At 47.6% G+C, this 17,148-nt stretch overlaps 1 protein-coding gene across 2 annotated transcripts in view; it reads left to right on the top strand.

Moving 5' to 3' along the window:
* Nucleotides 1–17,148, top strand: part of Larp7 (La related protein 7) — a 61,993-nt gene that overhangs the window by 12,827 nt on the left and 32,018 nt on the right. For both annotated transcript variants that reach the window (XM_065451905.2, XM_065451904.1), the window contains 2 exons: nucleotides 1,910–2,018; nucleotides 7,272–7,563. In XM_065451905.2, coding sequence (XP_065307977.1) covers nucleotides 1,910–2,018; nucleotides 7,272–7,563 — 401 coding nt within the window. The remainder of the gene's footprint in view (nucleotides 1–1,909; nucleotides 2,019–7,271; nucleotides 7,564–17,148) is intronic.

Raw genomic sequence — 17,148 nt, 5'->3', positions numbered from 1 at the left:
ACTTCAATTATGTGCACAGTACCAGTGTTTTTACAAGAGCAAGAATTCCTTCAATTTCTACAGGCTATCCTATCTGTATTAGCTTCCATTTCACACACATTCTGACTTTTCAAACATGTCTTTAATGTGTCTGAGTAACTGTAGCACATATCTTCAAATTAGTGTTGTGGTTGCATCAGCATTACATGCTAATTATGCCACTTTTTACTTCGTTTGCTTTCAGCCTCAATGAAACTAAATTCAGCCTATGTGGCTTTGGCCTCAAATACAGAGAAAATGTGGCATTAAATGAAGTGCAGAAAATGCAGCATGTCACATAGTTTTCATGCTCCTTCAACTCTGTCTGCAAACCCACCGTGGTGGCTTAGCAGCTGTGGTGTTGCGCTGCTAATCACGAGGTCGCCGGGTCGAATCCTGGCCGCTGTGGCAGCATTTTGCTGGGTGGAAATGCAAAAACACCCATGTCTGGTGCATTGGGGGCACATTAAAGGGACACTAAAGAGAAAAATTATTTCTTTAATATTAGTAAATCACCCTTCCCCAGTGCCCAAAATCCCACTGTTACCACAAGAAAATGCTTGGTAGGCCAGAAAAGGGGCAAAAATGAAAGACTGGTGGCAAAGCCTCCTTGAAGTTCCAGCAACAGCCCACCATGACGTCATAAATTCTGACGTCATCTGCTAGGGCCTAGGTGATTATTTAGCGGTAAAGTTCCACTAGATTGCGTTCTAAAGGAGTCAAAGACTGAATACGTCAAGTTTCGGAAATATTTTAACTGGTCAATGCCGCCTAAATGTGAAAAATTACACTTTGAGATATGTGACATCACACTTATGTACCACCGTTCGGGTTTCAGCGCAAAATTCAACGTGTGAAACTTTGGCCTTCATTTTATCTTCTAATAATCATCCTATCATTGCCACATTAACAACAACAGAGTTTTCAAAGACTGCTTTATCGGTCTAAACTGATTTATCGTTTCATATTAGTGTACCTTTAAAGATCCTCGTGGTGGTCAAAAATTAATTCGAAGTCCCCGACTACAGCGTGCCCCATAATCAAATTGTGGTTTTGGCACATAAAAACCCCAGAATTCAACTCTGTCTGTAAACAGACATGAATCTGGCAAAACCTGTCACAGACATCCTCATCTTTAGTTTGCTCCACTCGTAGAGGTTGCCAGTGTGCATATACAGCATGCCAATACTTCACTCAGGTGAAACTGCAGTGAATAATTGCTTTCTCAATTCGAAAGTTGAAGTACATGTGCTTTGGTAGAAATGACATTAAGATCTTCATTATTGAATAAAAAATATTGCAGTTAAAGGGCAACAGCGATAGCAAGGTATTAAATAATTTACAAATTACTGCAGCATTATTTAAAGGTACGACAGCATCCGTTTGCTGGTTATAGCGCACGTCTGCTTCCTGCTCACACATTCGTAAGGGGTCAGAGTGACACTCCACTTGTCAAATGCTACCACTCATAAATGCCAAAAGCATGAAAAGGCATTAGCTTTGAAAAAGGCATCCCTATAAAATAGTGGCCCAGATGGTCGAGGACACATGGAATTTAGTCCTGTATAAGGCATGCTGTTGGCATCACTTCACAATGAGGATTTACAAATTATCTTCACCAATTCACTCTCTCTTTCTTGTGTAATAGCCCCCCTTCCCTTTTGTTTGTATGTGTACGTGTGTTTGTATAAAAAAAAACGAACTATAACCCTACACACAGCCAGGCTTGCTTCATTCCTTGCAGATTAAAGAGCCATAGTGGATCAAAGCTTATAGGAATTTTGCACAGTGACCTTATAGCTACATCTCAGACTTCACCAGCTTTAAGACGTGAAACCTCACGTACTGTATTTAACTTCACATTGTACCTATCTGCTGTTTTTGTGTGCAGCACTTTGGCTATCAAGACGGGAGCAGCAGGCATTCCAATGTGGCCGCAGGCCCCACTGCAGTCGCTGATGAAGTGTTGGAAGACAAAGGAGAGAAGTCTGAAGACGAAGGTAAGGGCACAGGCATTTTTTCTGTGGGCTTTAACTCACACTTCCAATGCACGCAAGCCTGCTGTACATTTATAGTAGTGTTTGTTTATTTATTTATCTACTAACTTATGTTGTTGCCTGGTACAGGATGAGTAAAGCAACAGGTAGGCACAGGAAAAGTTCAAAATATACAAAGCAGCTGGGCATAATAAGTATATGTACTTGTGATCAAACTAACACTGGTTGTTTTTCTGCTATGCAGACAGCATAGAAATTTCGCTCGACGTGATATATATCCTTTTATTTTGTTCTAGAACATGTCTGTATCGCAGTGTCTGTACATGTCTTTATGAACATGTACAGAACAGTACATGTCTGAAGAACATGTTTGTATCAATTTACAGTTTTTCTTTCCTTTCTTTTTTTTTTTCTTGAATGCAATTGATCCTGTATATATCAAACTAGAATATATTGAGTTATTGTCTTTATCGAACAGTTGTAAAATCCCCTTGGAAATACCATGCAAAACATAGCACTGTACCACGCATGTATCGAACTCTTGTTGACAGCCACACTCGACATATTGAGTACTGTGCTGCAATCCACGGCTCTGAAAGTGTGCTTCTCCTGACAGGCAACAATAAATTCTCGCGGCATCAGAAATATTTAATGCTGACCAACTCAAAATGGCACTGTTTTGGCAGGTGCTGTCAAAGAAGACATTGAATCTGAAGGGCTATACATGCCATGTTCAAAAAATGAGAAAGGTGTGTTTCTCAGTTTTGCTCACTGGGCATATATGAATGCCCTAAGCAAACTGCAGCTATTCTTTATCGGCAAGAGCAGATTGCTGCGCTCCTTTAATTAAGAATGCAAAAGGTCTCCCTGTCCAATATGCATTCCACAAGAAAGTGTGGACGACACTCAATCTTTTGACTGAGTGGCTTTTGCATGGGATGCTGAACTGAAGGTGTCTGCGCTGCCGGGTCTCCCTTTTTTATGACAAGGGCTTTCTGCAAACGGCATTTTAGGGTTTCCCAAGCAGCCGCAACAAATACGACCCCAGCCCTTACATAGTCAGATTTTTACATTGCAGCTGAGATTTAACAAAACCATCGCACACCACATCACACAAAGACCATCACGGTGGCCGCATGCAAGGCTCATTGCTGTGCAATTCACGGGCCCACACCCTGCTGAACGCATATCATTCATGCTCGCATGGTTACACGTGAGTGGGAAATGGACTCGGATGTTCTGCAAGCTGACAGCCACTTTAGAATCTAACAGTGTCTGTGTATTGTTGCCAGTCACCGACGCAGCAGCCAGAAGGAAAGGGCTGAGAATGAAGGGACTGTGAAGTGTCGGAGCGCCGAGTGGCACACAAGAAGAGACGGGTGGACTTAAGGCGAACAAGAAGTGAGGACTGGCTGCAACAGGAAGTTTGTTCCAAAACCACAATGTGACAAAGCAGTCTGCCTGGTTTACTCGTTACCAACATATGATGATAGGGTGCTTAAACGGTGCATTGTAGCAGACCAGCGGCCTGGCCTGTTCACTCACAGTACAAATGTGCTGCTGGTGGCACAGCGCATATCCATGCAGGCTGGTTTGCTTCTGCACTGCATGCATTTCTACTTCATCCTGAATAACAACGTTCAACAAGCAAATCGACACGTGAGGTGCACCGTAGTCTTGCGATTGGGCGACACAGGCATGGATTGGTGTTGCAATTCTGCAGCATGAGCGACTTGCAACATTCTTGTGAAAAAAAAACGATTGCACCTTGTACATGGCCTTGGAGAAGCAGATTGATAATTTTCTGCTTTTCACAAACCCGAGAAACTGTCCAAGATGTGTGGGGGTTTCACATAATTTTTAGATAGGCAAATTTTAAAGTATTTAAAATTAGTAATATAAAACTTTTTTACAATCTCTTTTAAGGGAGAAGGATAACGGACCTAGGTATTCAGCTACGACTGCCTCTAACTTGGCAGATTTTTGAGCAAAGTAGCTTAAATTTTTCAGACTATAATGAACACCTTCTAATAGTTTAGTAAATTTGGTGCAATTTACCACACTACGACCTATCAAGTAGCTCTTCCCTCTTAAGAATCTGTTTCTTTGCGCTCCCTTGATTTCAGCAGAAAAAGAAGGAAAGTTCATGGGTTTCAATACTATGCCAGCTGCTGTATTTTATAGGTCCCCACTTTGTCTGTTAGCCTAAACAAAGAAAAATGCTAGATCACCATCAACATTTTATGTGCTGCTTTTAAACCATCAGGAGAGCAGTCAACATATAGTTCTGGCTGCGTTGCAAATTAGCAGCGGTTACTGCCTGTGATCCAGCTGTTATCATTGTCCTGCCTCATATCAAGGTCACATGGTGATACATTTTCTGCAAATTACAGCATAGCTCCTTCATTGCATTTTTTGCTGTGAACAAAAACAGCACAAGAAACAGGACAAAAAGCTGCTTCTCTCTTTCTTGTACCATTCCTTGCGCTCTTTTTGTTCAGGTACCAACTAGCCCAACAGCAAACTCTTCGGAAGTACATTTTTTGATGTACCACATTTGCAGATGCATACAGTTTTGTATGTGCTTTGACATTTTCAATTAACATCACAAAGCGCCAGGAGAATCAGTCCGAATTTATTTCTGTGAATTCAGTTTTAACCAAAAATGGTCACTATTCAAGTACAGTTTGGCCAAAAGAACAGACTGGTGGTCTAGTTAGTACTGCGTAACTTGAGGTTAAGTGCAAGAGAGTACATAGGAAAACATAAGGGGATGAAGACACAACACTGTCTCTTCATCCCCTTCTGTTATCCTACATGCTCTCTTGTGGTTAACCTCGAGTTATGCAATTTGGCCCGCCGAAAAGAGAAAAACAAAGAAAGTTATTATTCTTTGGAATTTTGCATCCTTGAAAGTGCTGTACTAGTCTGGATGTGACACATTTGCGCGGAGCTGGTACAATAAAGCTTTATTACAGCAAACTTATAGCATATAGTACCATATTCCTTGTTTTCTTTTGCAAGGGTTTAAAGCACCAAGCGCACAATGGAGTGTGTTCTCTGGTGTTGTGAGGGCAATCATCACATGTAGGATGCCTGACTTCATCTTCCTTAGTGCATGTTTTAAGTAGATGAGTACTGTTGACAACCAATAATTCAATCTCACTAGGGCATGCAAAATTTGTTTGAATGACCCGGAGATTGAATTAAAGGACAGCCTTTACATTTCTGTCAAACTGCACTCTTAGTCAATTGTAATTGCTTTTACCCGTTTGATGTTGGTCGGCATGAATTTCCGACTTATAAATGCAGCCTATGCCCTGAGAATATGTTTCCTGGCTCAAGTGCCAATTATCATGCATTCACGACAGTGTTTTCAAGCAGTGACAGGCGGTGCCATCTAGTAGCAATAAAATAGGAGGCTTGCCACCATTGTTTAGAGTCATAATCGAAGAGGTGCTGACACTTGCAATGTCATCTATATTCTACATGCTTTGTGAATATAAAGTCAGCTCATGCTTCCAAAATTGTCTTTGTATTGCTTTAATAGCAGAGATTACGATGGGTGTGTATTGAGCTTGAGACGGTAGTTAATTTTTGCATTACCGCTTTGGCTACAGTATGTTGCGAGTTCGCGACATTTGACATTTGTGGCACTCAGTGGCTATGCCAACATATTGCCCAAAGACCTGGAAAGCGCCATGTTTTTTGACAGAGAATTAATGTTAGATCTTTTTATGGTAGGAAGTGACTTCCTGGACGTCTTCTGCAGGAGGATGTAAGCGATGACAGCTGCCTAAGAGGTAGAGAAGTCGTACGAAGTGGGTGCCTGCAGTCAGTGGCATAGTCAGGGTTTCTCTCTCTCTTTTAAAGTTTAAAGAGCACGCACTTTGCCGTAATGGGGGGCAGGGCTGGCAGGTGTTGTCGTTTTATGCCAGGTATCACTAGTACACAGAAATTGCAGGAGGGGGAAGGGGAGGGCACGAGCCTGGTGTAGGCACCTCCCCTGGCTACACCTCCTGCCTGCAGCCTGCTTTAGCACTGACAGCACCAGGCACTGGCCAGCCGTTCAAGCAACCAGGGTGCAAGGGACAGGCAGTTTTTAGAGCAAACCTTTCTTGGCAGTTGTGGAACAGCTGTGTCAATAGTGCCAAACTGCGCCGAGAGTGACCCTTTACACCATCCTGCACCAAAGCGGCATTTTAGTGGAAAATTGCACCAAGCCTGCGCCAAAGCATGCATAAAAGCAAAATACTCCTTCCGTCAATGCTTCGCAGCTAGCAAAACTAGCAGCAGGCTATCATCATCATCATCGAAGGAAGCAGAGGCCTGTCCAAGGAGTTTCTCACTCTATAGTCTCACTCTATAGTCGCACTCTATAGTGAGAACTATGGGCCCGTCGGAGTCTTACAGTTCAGCATTTGTGCATTTTTCTCTGACGGACGTACAATGTAGTGCCACTGTACCGTCTCACTAGCGCTTGAAAGTGAGCACTGAAAATGGCCTAGCTAGAGAGAGGTGCCCACTTATGCTTTCATTGATTTTGACAATAGTTTCCACTACACAAATTTCTGAAGTGGCTTGCTGTTGCCCAGCACAGTTCACATGAAGTACCTGAAATGGTTCCCACACCTTGAGTATCTTTGAGAGCTTGGAGTCCACAGATGTGGATGAAATAAAATTTGCTAAAAGATTCATGATTCAAAATTTGTTCTGCTTCTGCACATCATTAATGATGCTGAAGGTGCAAGGAATGTGGTAAAACTAAGCTTTAAACAAACAGAATTAATTAGCACCAGAAGACTCACAGGTGTAATTGCTCCTATTGCAGCTGTGACAGCCAAAACACCTTTGTGTGTGAACAGAAACAAGGAGCTGTAGTCATTTGGAATCAAGTTTGGTGATAAAAAGGCAAAATCGTACCGTCATGCACGCAATCTACTTGGATGCTTTGCTATGATCGGGCATCTTAAACACTTTGACTTGGTTGTGCAAGCCACATGATGCAGACTGCTATTATTGTCTTGTTTTGTGCACTTGAACTGAAGAAAAATTAATAGTTTGCCATTGTATAATGGCAGACATGCTCATATTGTACTGCACACTGTCAGTTTTCCTCCATAACAATAAGGTCAAGCTTCCTAGTTTTTTCTTTCGTAAGGCTACACTTTAATTTGAGCCAAAAGGCCTTTTGTAGAAATAGTAACCTTTATCAAAATGTTGGTGCCATCCGCACCGTGCTGTGTCCACTTGCAGATGCTCCACCTGCGAAAAGAAGAAGAGAGGGGAGCAGCGAGACAACTGGACATGTGGCATTCTCCGTGGACATCAAAGCAGATGAGGATAAGGAGGACGTTGCAACCACTACTGACGCCGAGAGCTCGGACACTGGCACAGCAAAAGGGGAGCTTGAAGTGCCAGGAGGCACTGGAATGGAATGCTCAATGTTGATGCAAGCTAAAAGGAAGAAGAAATTACGCAAGCGCAAGAAGAAGACACAACACTCAGAGTCCAAAGAGCAGCAACCCTCATTGTTAGTAATGCCAAAGTGAGTATTTTGTCAGTATGCACTGAGTAGCTTCAGCAGCCTATAATAGAGTGCATGCATTTGATTTCTGTGCATATATATATATATATATATACACACTTAACTCTGTTCATCACTTGTGTGTGCATGGCACAGGGTTACTCTGCATGAGTGGTTTTACAGTTGCCAATCTGTAATTTGGACTCGGCGGGGGCCGCCTAAGTCTCCGAATAATGGAGAGTTCAAAATACCACATTCACCATAAAATAAGTGTCTTTATTTCACAAGTGGCCAAAAATGCTTATGCATTGCTGCGTGCATCTATGCTTGCCTGCTTCCTGGTTAGTCCGTATTTTGACGATTGTCATACTACCACTACAGATACAGTCGCCAACTGATAATTTGGATTTCATAGGGACCGCCAAAATGTTCAAATAATCAGGAGTTCAAAATGCCAGATTCACCCGAAATTAAAAGAACCCTGAAACGATTTTGACAATATTGTTACGTAGGAAGACGCAGACGAAAATCTATGTACAAGTATATTTACAAGAAAATACTCTGCGCTTGACCAAGAGGCAACAGCCCGCGCTAGCTTCTAATTGTCGTCGTCGTCTTCACACTGCTCGCCTTTTCGTGATCTGTAGCACTACCCCCGGCTGCAAAAGCGCCGTCCCGGAGCGACTAAATATCGGACTCGGAAGCAGTGTAGTGCCTGCTGACATGCACGACATCACTAGATGCCAGAGGAGAGGACGAGGTTGAACCCACAGGAGCAATTTCGTAAGTCACAGGCGTCACCTGGCGCAGCACACGGTAGGGCCCTGTGTATCGCGAAAGGAGCTTCTCTGAAAGTCCGACGTGACGAGAGGGCGACCACGGGAGCACGAGCGCACCAGGCGAAAACTGTACATCACGATGGCGGACGTTGTACTGACACTGCTGAGTGGTTTGTGAGGCCGTCAATCGAGCACGGGCAAGCTGGCGTGCATGGTCAGCGAGGGCGATGGCATTGCTCGCATACTCGCTTGTTGAGATCGCAGCAGGAGGAAGTGCCGTGTCTAGGGGCAACGTAGGTTCGCGACAGTACAGTAGTAAAATGGAGAAAATCCGGCGGTGTCGTGCCTGTGGGCAAATGTTACATAAGGAAGGGCAATGTCCCAGTTGTGGTGGACTTTGGAAACGTACTTGGACAGCATATCGGTAAGAGTACGGTTTAACCGCTCGGTCAGGCCATTGGTTTGAAGATGGTATGAGGTAGTCAGTTTGTGTTGAATGGAGCAGGAACGCACAATGTCAGTGATAACTTTCGAGAGGAAGTTTCGACCACGGTCAGTAAGCAGCTGTCGCGGGGCACCATGAAGCAAGATAATGTCACGCAAGAGAAAGTCCGCGACGTCAGTGGCACAACTGGTAGGGAGAGGCCGAGTGATAGCGTATCGGGTGGCATAATCAGTCGCGACAGCTACCCATTTGTTCCCAGAGGATGACATGGGAAAGGGACCAAGCAGGTCTAATCCAACATGAAAGAACGGTTCTACAGGGACGGTGATCGGCTGGAGATGACCGGCAGGTAGCACCTGAGGTGTTTTCCGACGCTGGCAGGGATCACAGGCAGCAACATAGCGTCGAACGGAGCGAGCGAGACCAGGTCAATAGAAGCGGCGGCGGACGTGGTCGTACGTGCGGGTTACCCCAAGATGTCCTGCAGTGGGTGCGTCATGCATCTCAAAGAGCACAGTCTGTCGTAGCTGTTTTGGCACGACAAGAAGAAGATCAGAGCCGTCAGGGAGGAAGTTCCTTCGATACAGAATGCCGCCCTGGAGGACATATCAGCGAACGGATGCGTCGGTAGGTGTAGAGCGCAGACGCTCGATAAGTGCTCGCAGCGATAGGTCTCAGTACTGCTCATCAGCGATGTTAGCGAAGGCAGACACAGAAAAAATGCCATTGGCGCTACTACTGTCGGCGGCGTCAGGCTCGTCGACCGGGTAGCGAGACAGGCAGTCAGCGTCCTTGTGAAGTCGGCCAGATTTCTAGGTGACAGTATACGAATATTCTTGGAGGCGTAAGGCCCAGCAACCAAGTCTTCCTGTAGGATCTTTCAGTGAGCATAACCAGCAAAGCGCGTGATGGTCTGTGACAACGGAAAAGGGTCGGCCATATAAGTATGGGCGGAATTTCGCAACCGCCCAAACTAGGGCCAGACATTCACGCTCAGTGATGGAATAGTTGCGCTCCGCAGGTGAGAGGAGCCTGCTGGTGCAAGCGATAACACGGTCGTGGCCACGCTGGCGTTGTGCCAGTACTGCGCCAATTCCGTGACTGCTGGCATCAGTACGGACTTCGGTAGGCGCAGAAGGATCGAAATGGGCCAGAACGGGAGGCGTTGTGGGAATGTCGATTAGATGTGAGAATGCAGAGGCCTCGTTATCGCCCCACTGGAAAGGGGCGTCTTTTTTCAAAAGCTCGGTTAGTGGTCGTGCTATGGCGGCGAAATTTCTCACGAAACGGCGGAAGTACGAACAAAGGCCGATGAAGCTGCGCACATCCTTGACACACTTCGGAACAGGGAATCGCGCAACAGCATGGATCTTGCCTGGGTCCGGTTGCACTCCGTTCGCGTCAACGAGATGTCCAAGGACGGTAATCTGGCGATGGCCGAATTGACGCTTCGATGCGTTGTTGCAGACCGGCTCGACGAAAAACGTCCAGGACTGCTGAGAGGCGCTCGAGGTGCGTAGCGAACGTTGGGGAGAATACGATAACGTCGTCCAAGTAGCACAGGCACGTGGACCATTTGAAACCGTCACATAGACCGAACGGCATCACTTTGAATTGATAAAGACCGTCGGGTGTTACAAAAGCAGTCTTCTCGCGGTCGAAGTCGTCCACGGCGATCTGCCAGTAGCCGGAGCGAAGGTCAATAGACGAGAAATAGCGAGCACCATGGAGGCAGTCAAGGGCCCTGAGCCATCCTTCTTTTTGACCAGTACAACAGGTGACGCCCATGGACTATATGATGGTTCAATAATGTTCTTGGCAAGCATTTTGCGAACTTCTGCGTGAATAACTTGATGCTCAGCTGGTGACACTCGATACGGGCGGCGATGAATAGGAGGAGCATCGCCGGTATTAATGCGATGCTTGACAGCTGTAGTTTGGGCCAAAGGACGATCGTTAAAGTCAAAAATATCGTGGTAGGAAAACAGAGTGCAGCAGACTTCACGAGCGTGCTCGGATGGCAAGTCGGGTGCAATCATTTTTTGTAAGTCGGCGGTGGTACAATTTGCCGACTGCGATGGTAGAGGAGTATCGGGTGAAGTGTCATCTACTGCAATGGATGCTACTGAGTGATCCTCAAATGAGCAAAGCTGGGCCAGAGACATCCCGCGTGGCAGCACTTGTGTCGTCAAGCCAAAGTTGACCACTGGCAGGCAGACACAATTCGCCGTAATAGATAAAACTGTATGAGGTACTGTGATCCCGTGTGTAAGGAGGACGTCTTGCATAGGAGCCGCGATGTAGTGACCATCGGGGACTGGTGGGGATGACACTAGGTCAACGTAGGTCAGTGCCGAAGGTGGCAAGCGAACGAAGTCGACGGAACTGAGGCGACTGGGGTGTGGTTCAGCAGGATCCAGAACAGGCAGGTCAAGGCGGAGAGTACTGGCGGAACAATCGATGAGAGCAGAATGTGCGGAGAGGAAGTCTAAGCCGAGGATGATGTCGTGGGGACAGTGGGCGATGACTGTGAATAGCACGATTGTTGAGCGATCGGCAAGGAGACGCGGGCGGTACACATACAAATTACGGGGGCTGTTCCGCCATTGGCGACACGGACAACAGGCGTCGTGGTGGGCATGATAATTTTCTTGAGCCGGTTACGAAGGTCAGCGCTCATTACGGACAAATGCGCCCCAATGTCTATGAGTGCAGACACAGAAACACCGTCGACTTGCACATCAAGAAGGTTCAGATGAGTGGGCAACGTCAGTAAAGGATTTGGCGGCGTAGGGAGCAATGCAGCATCACCTCGAGGCGCTGCATCGTCTAGTTTTCCTACTAGCAGCGGCGTCCGAAGGGAGTCGGCGAATAGGAGCGACGGGGCTGGGGAGAGCAAGATTGTCGTCGTTGGGGCGAAGGCGAACGAGAATAGGAGCGGTTCGGTGCAGGAGAATCAGCGGCGGCGTTATCAGAGCGTGCGGCATAGGGACGAGAAGGGCCACCTGAGGGGCGAGAGTAGGCAGTATAAGTAGACCGGGTCGGGGAACTCCAGCGACTGTGACAGTGCCAAGAAATGTGCCCGATTCGATGGCAGTGGAAACAAATGGGCTTGTCATCAGCAGTGCGCCATTCAGATGGGTTGTGGAAACGTGGTGGGTAAGAAGATGCAGGACGGGGCGGAATCGAAGAAGCCGGGCGGGTATCAGGACGATGGGCCAAGCAGATGGTGTGAAGACCCATGTTTTCGAACTCTTGGCGGACAACTGCCTGGATCAGTGAGACCGTGACTGCAGATGTGTTGGTGGGACTGGAGTCGAAGGCAGCCGGATAGGCGGCCTCAATCTCACGCCGGACGATCCTGGTAACATCGGCAGTGTTGGGATGAGGAGTGTCGGCACAGCAAGATGTCGCTGGGGTGTTGGGCAGACGGGCAAACTGCTGGTCATTACTTCGGCTTTTAGCAAGTTCCAGGCGGCGGCACTCTTTTATAACAGCATCCACCGTCGCTACATTGTTGCAAATGAGCAAGTTGAAGGCGTCATCGGCAATGCCTTTGAGGATGTGGGCAACCTTGTCTGACTCAGTCATGTGGGTGTCAACTTTTCGGCACAGAGCCAAGACGTCCTGAATGTACGTAACATAGGGCTCGGTTGACGTCTGCACATGGCCGGAAAGCGCCTTCTACATGGCAAGTTGGTGACTGTAGGGGTTGCCAAACAAGTCTCGAAGCTGTGTCTTAAGTGAATCCCAACTGGTGAGGTCATCTTCATGCGTTCGATACCAAACTCTAGGTGTGCCACCGAGGTAAAAGACTACGTTGGCGAGCATAATAGTAGGGTCCCACCGGTTATTGCGGCTGACGTGTTCATACAGGCTGATCCAGTCATCGACATCTTCCCCATCTTTGCTAGAGAATACGCCAGGATCACGGGGAGCGGGGAAAGTGATGTAGGTCGTCGAAGTGGCAGCAGGTGTCGGAGCTGGCGGAGTCGGGTTGTCGTCGCCAGGAGCCATGAAGGAAGGCTCGACGTACCGTCCACTGCGAAGCTCCGTGACGAGGTACAGGGAACGTCCACCTCCACCAGATATGTTACGTAGGAAGACGCAGACGAAAAGCTATGTACAAATATATTTACAAGGAAAATACGCTGCGCTTGGCCAAGAGGCAACAGCCCGCGCTAGCTTCTAATCGTCGTCGTCGTCTTCACACTGCTGGCCTTTCGTGATCGCACATGTTGTTCCGTAGCAATATTGTACAGTCAAACCTCGATATATCGAACACGGATATATCGAATTATTGCGTATATCGAACACTTTCTATATCACATGGAAAATCGCATGCATTTTTAATTTTTTATTTCGAACGGGGCCGGATGTAAAATTGATATATCGAACTCCGCCGCCCCAGACAAAGTGCGCTCTGTTGACAGGAGGCGAGCTTTCCCGCAACACTCTCAAAGATAGCGGCAGTGCGATGGGCATTCCGGACTGCTGCGTACGACAGCTGCCCACATCGGTTGCGCCGAGGGCGCCATTTGAACGTAGCGGCGTACACACGCGGCGGCTTGGAGCCAGCATGGCCGCCTCGATCACGCGCGCACGGCGGGGCAAGCTCCGCCGTGCGCGCATGATCGAGGCGGTCGTGGAGCCAGTTGGAGCGCTTTGTCGGTGCTGAGCCACACAGCATGTGCATTGAGGACATCGTTGGCGGTGACGACAGCACCGGAACAGTGGCGGAGTTTGCGCGAGCCGCCCATCGCCGCAAGCCGCACCGCACGCGTGCGATCGCGCGAAACATCGCACGTATCAAACACTTGTGCACAAATTTCGGTTTACAATGTGTAAGGTATACACTGTGCACACAGTGTAAATCGTAATTTGTGCACATGTGCTGGATACGTGCAATTTTTCGCGCGACCACATGCGTGCGGTGCGGCTTGCGGCGATGGGCGGCTCGAGCGTAAATCGGCCCTAACAGACATGAGATCGCGGCAGAAGTGACTGCTGAGCGGCCAAACGAAGACGCTGCCGAAGCTGATCCAGCAAGCGCTGATGTTGCCCCGCTCCCGACTGCAACTGAGGCTGTAGCTGCGTTGGCCGTTGTACGCCGCTACTGCGGCGCAATAGAAGGCACTGGACCGTCTCTTCTGGACCATTTGGACTATGTTGAGGACGCCGTGGTCAAGCACGTGGTTGCCAATATGAAGCAGGCTACGCTGCTTCAGTACTTTCAGCGAACGAAATAAATACTTTGTTTGAAGCTTCATGTGAGTATCTATTGCGCCACGATTGGTTCATTGATTGATTTGTGCTAGTTTTTGACGCGTTTTCTACGTGATTTTATATATCGAATTCTGGCGATATCGAACTATTTTGCGATCACCGCGCTGTTCGATATATCGAGGTTCGACTGTACAATCGTACTGAGTTGCTGGGTTGATCCTTCTGATCATTATGTGACACATTTAAGCTCTCTGCATAAAGCATGTAATTTATTATAAGGTTGTAAAAATGCGCATCGCTATGGGTTGCAGCGGCGCCACTCCCCTCAGTTTTCAGCCGCGTCCTCACGATTGACGTAGTTAACACAGTTGACGTCAGTTGGTCGAGCTATCCGATTGGCTACCCAGGTTGCATCATCAATAATTTTCCAACTTTATGGTGAACAAATGTGGTTCGTAATAGTCAGGATGTTGATTAATTTGTTTCTATGAAAAAAATAACAGAAAGAGAATACACAACGATTTATCACTACACTTAAGCACTTCCAGCACACAGCAAGTGTCATCTGCTTGTGTCACAGCATTCTCCGTGCCGTGTTGACGCGAGCTGCACGGTCAGTGTTTCGTCACAAGCTTTCTTTTCTCAAGCACCATGGATCACCATTGTTACATTGAGGGCTGCAAATCTAGCGATCGGCGACATGTCAAGCTGCGACATGATGTCCCTCTGCAAGGCAACATGCAAGCGGAGTGGCTGCAGCACAACCGGCTGTCGGTATCCAGTCGGTACCAGCATCTATGCGTTTGTGGCCATCACTTCACGCCGAAGGATTTCTACCACAATAGAAAGTTCTAGCATGTTCGGCATACGGGTAAATACAAGCACTAGCAGTCTGAGCATTTTACCTGATGAGCAGAGGCACAAACATGAACGCCCTGCATGGTGCAGCCACCTGGTGGCACTAGACACTACTAGACTAGACACGCACAAAGCAAATATAGCAGTAACCAAGCACATTCTACTTTGCTGCTGGTGTAAATTTTCCCCAGGAGCGTGATCCTGAACATGTCTTTTTAAATGTTTCATATGTCTTACACTTGGTTATATCAATGCAGTCGAACCCACTTATAACAATATTCAAGTGCCACAAAAATTCCATTGTTATAACCGATAATTGTTCTAACCAGGTTGCAGGAAAAAATCAAAATGGGGGATGGCAGAGCTGATCTGAGAAAACTATAATGGCGGGGCGGCCAGTGCCCCTCCCCACTATCTTCCTCCATCCGGCTGCTGATTGTTCTCACTCGTTTAATTGCTTCCTGGGTGCTCCGATTGCTTGTAACAAGCCACAACTGTCAGCGTTAAAGAATGGCACTGCTATAACAACTGTAAAGGGGGGTCACGAGTGGCAAGCAATATGCGAGCACCACCGAGGCATCGCTTTGGTGGCCCCAAAGGGAGCCTTTTAATATATACAAGGAGGGTGACGCGGCAGCCTGTCAGCTTGAGAAATCCAAAAGAAATGCTGAGGCGAGATCGCCACAAGCATCTCGCCATGTACTTCTCACTGACTTGCATGAGAAAACCCTATGTCCGTAAGCCTTGCATGCTTTACGCAAAGCTTGCCAACATCGTTCTCCAAGGTATCCAGGTGCTCCACATAGTGTAGCGGAAGGTTCCTCATGAAAACAAAGCCCCGGAGGGACTGAATCATCTGCCGGGCCTCCTGTGAGGCATTGAGGCAGCTTGCCCTACCGCGTCATCGCTGCCGTCATCGCTGCCGTCATCGCCGCCGTCGCTCTCAGGTGCAAGCACGTTCGCGACGATCGCCTCATCAGTTAGAAGTACTTAGTTTCAAAAGCACTTAGTTTTCAAATATATAGCCGTACGCTTTCTTTTCACCAGCAAGGTCGTGCATTGCCGATTATCAGCGGGCGGATTTGCCATCTTCGGTTTCGGCGGTGAGTCAAAAGAGGCTGAGAAACCACTTGGGTCTGGAACGACTTCGACACAACCAACAAAAACAAACGCGAGTGATTAAGCTGTTTGCAGAACTTCGCTGAATGAGGAACCAGCGAGCAACGTGCGAGCAGCACAGTTGATGCAATCCATTCGTGTTTTGGAGGGTGGCGCAGCATAGCGCTATGGGCGTAGCGCATTCGTGTTTGGAGGGATGGAAGGGCGATGGCAGAGAGGCCCGTGGAGAAGGCTGCAAAATGAGCATGCGGCAGCTGTTGGAGCAGTGGGCCATCGTGCAGCGGCTCGAATTTCTCGTTTTCTATTTTTCTTTTCGAGGATTTCGCATTTCACTACCTTTCGGCTCGGACACCCAGCAGCCAGACTCCATTGTTATAAACGATAATGCGGCAGCGGGGCATTGTAGTAGTTAGCAAGTTACTTCACCGTGGAAAACATACAGAAGTTAACGGTACAGCAGCTTCTCATTGTTATAATCGATATATTGTTAAAATCGGTATCATTATAAGTGGGTTCGCCCCGTAGGGGCATCTGTGTCAGCAGGCGTTTAGTGTGTCGACACCACGTGCCCGAGCATACGTGGGTTGGACCCTCCCACGTCTAACCATGCGTGGCTTAGTCGTGTCCGGGGAAAAGGCAATCCTGAGGGTTAAGCCAATGCCGGGTGTTTGGATCTCTACGGCCCCTCGGCGGTGGTTGTGTAAACAGCACCCCCCCGGACTGATCCACCTGGGGGAAATCGGTAGTTGCCTTTTCCTGTCTCTCTCTCCCTCTAACCTTCGTCTTTTTCTCACTTTATAACTTTCCTGTCTTCTTTTCACTTCTCATTATTTCCGAATTTCCTGGCGGCAGGGGTTAACCGTGTGTAATATATCCAGTCTTGGGTATATATATATATATTAGGTTATAGCGGCGATGCATGGCTGGTGTCTGCAGGTATTCTTTCAACCTTGTGGCGTCCCCTTGTTGGGCTCGGTGGTGGGCGGCCACCATTGCCGCCGAACTTTCCAACGATTAGATGGCAAACGCTTTCCCCCCCCTTCAAGATCACCCTCTGAAAAGAGGGCACACCGAAGCAACATTCCAGTTCTTTTTGAAGCAAAACGATGAGACCTTCCCAAAGTACCACGTCCTTCATAGTGAAGGCAACACAACTGTTAGAAAATTGTCGCCTTTTCT

This window comes from Dermacentor albipictus, chromosome 1, assembly GCF_038994185.2.
Source record: "Dermacentor albipictus isolate Rhodes 1998 colony chromosome 1, USDA_Dalb.pri_finalv2, whole genome shotgun sequence".
Lineage (NCBI taxonomy): Eukaryota > Metazoa > Arthropoda > Arachnida > Ixodida > Ixodidae > Dermacentor > Dermacentor albipictus.
The sequence above is the reverse complement of the archived record's forward strand: the minus strand, read 5'-3'. Positions and strand labels throughout refer to the sequence as shown.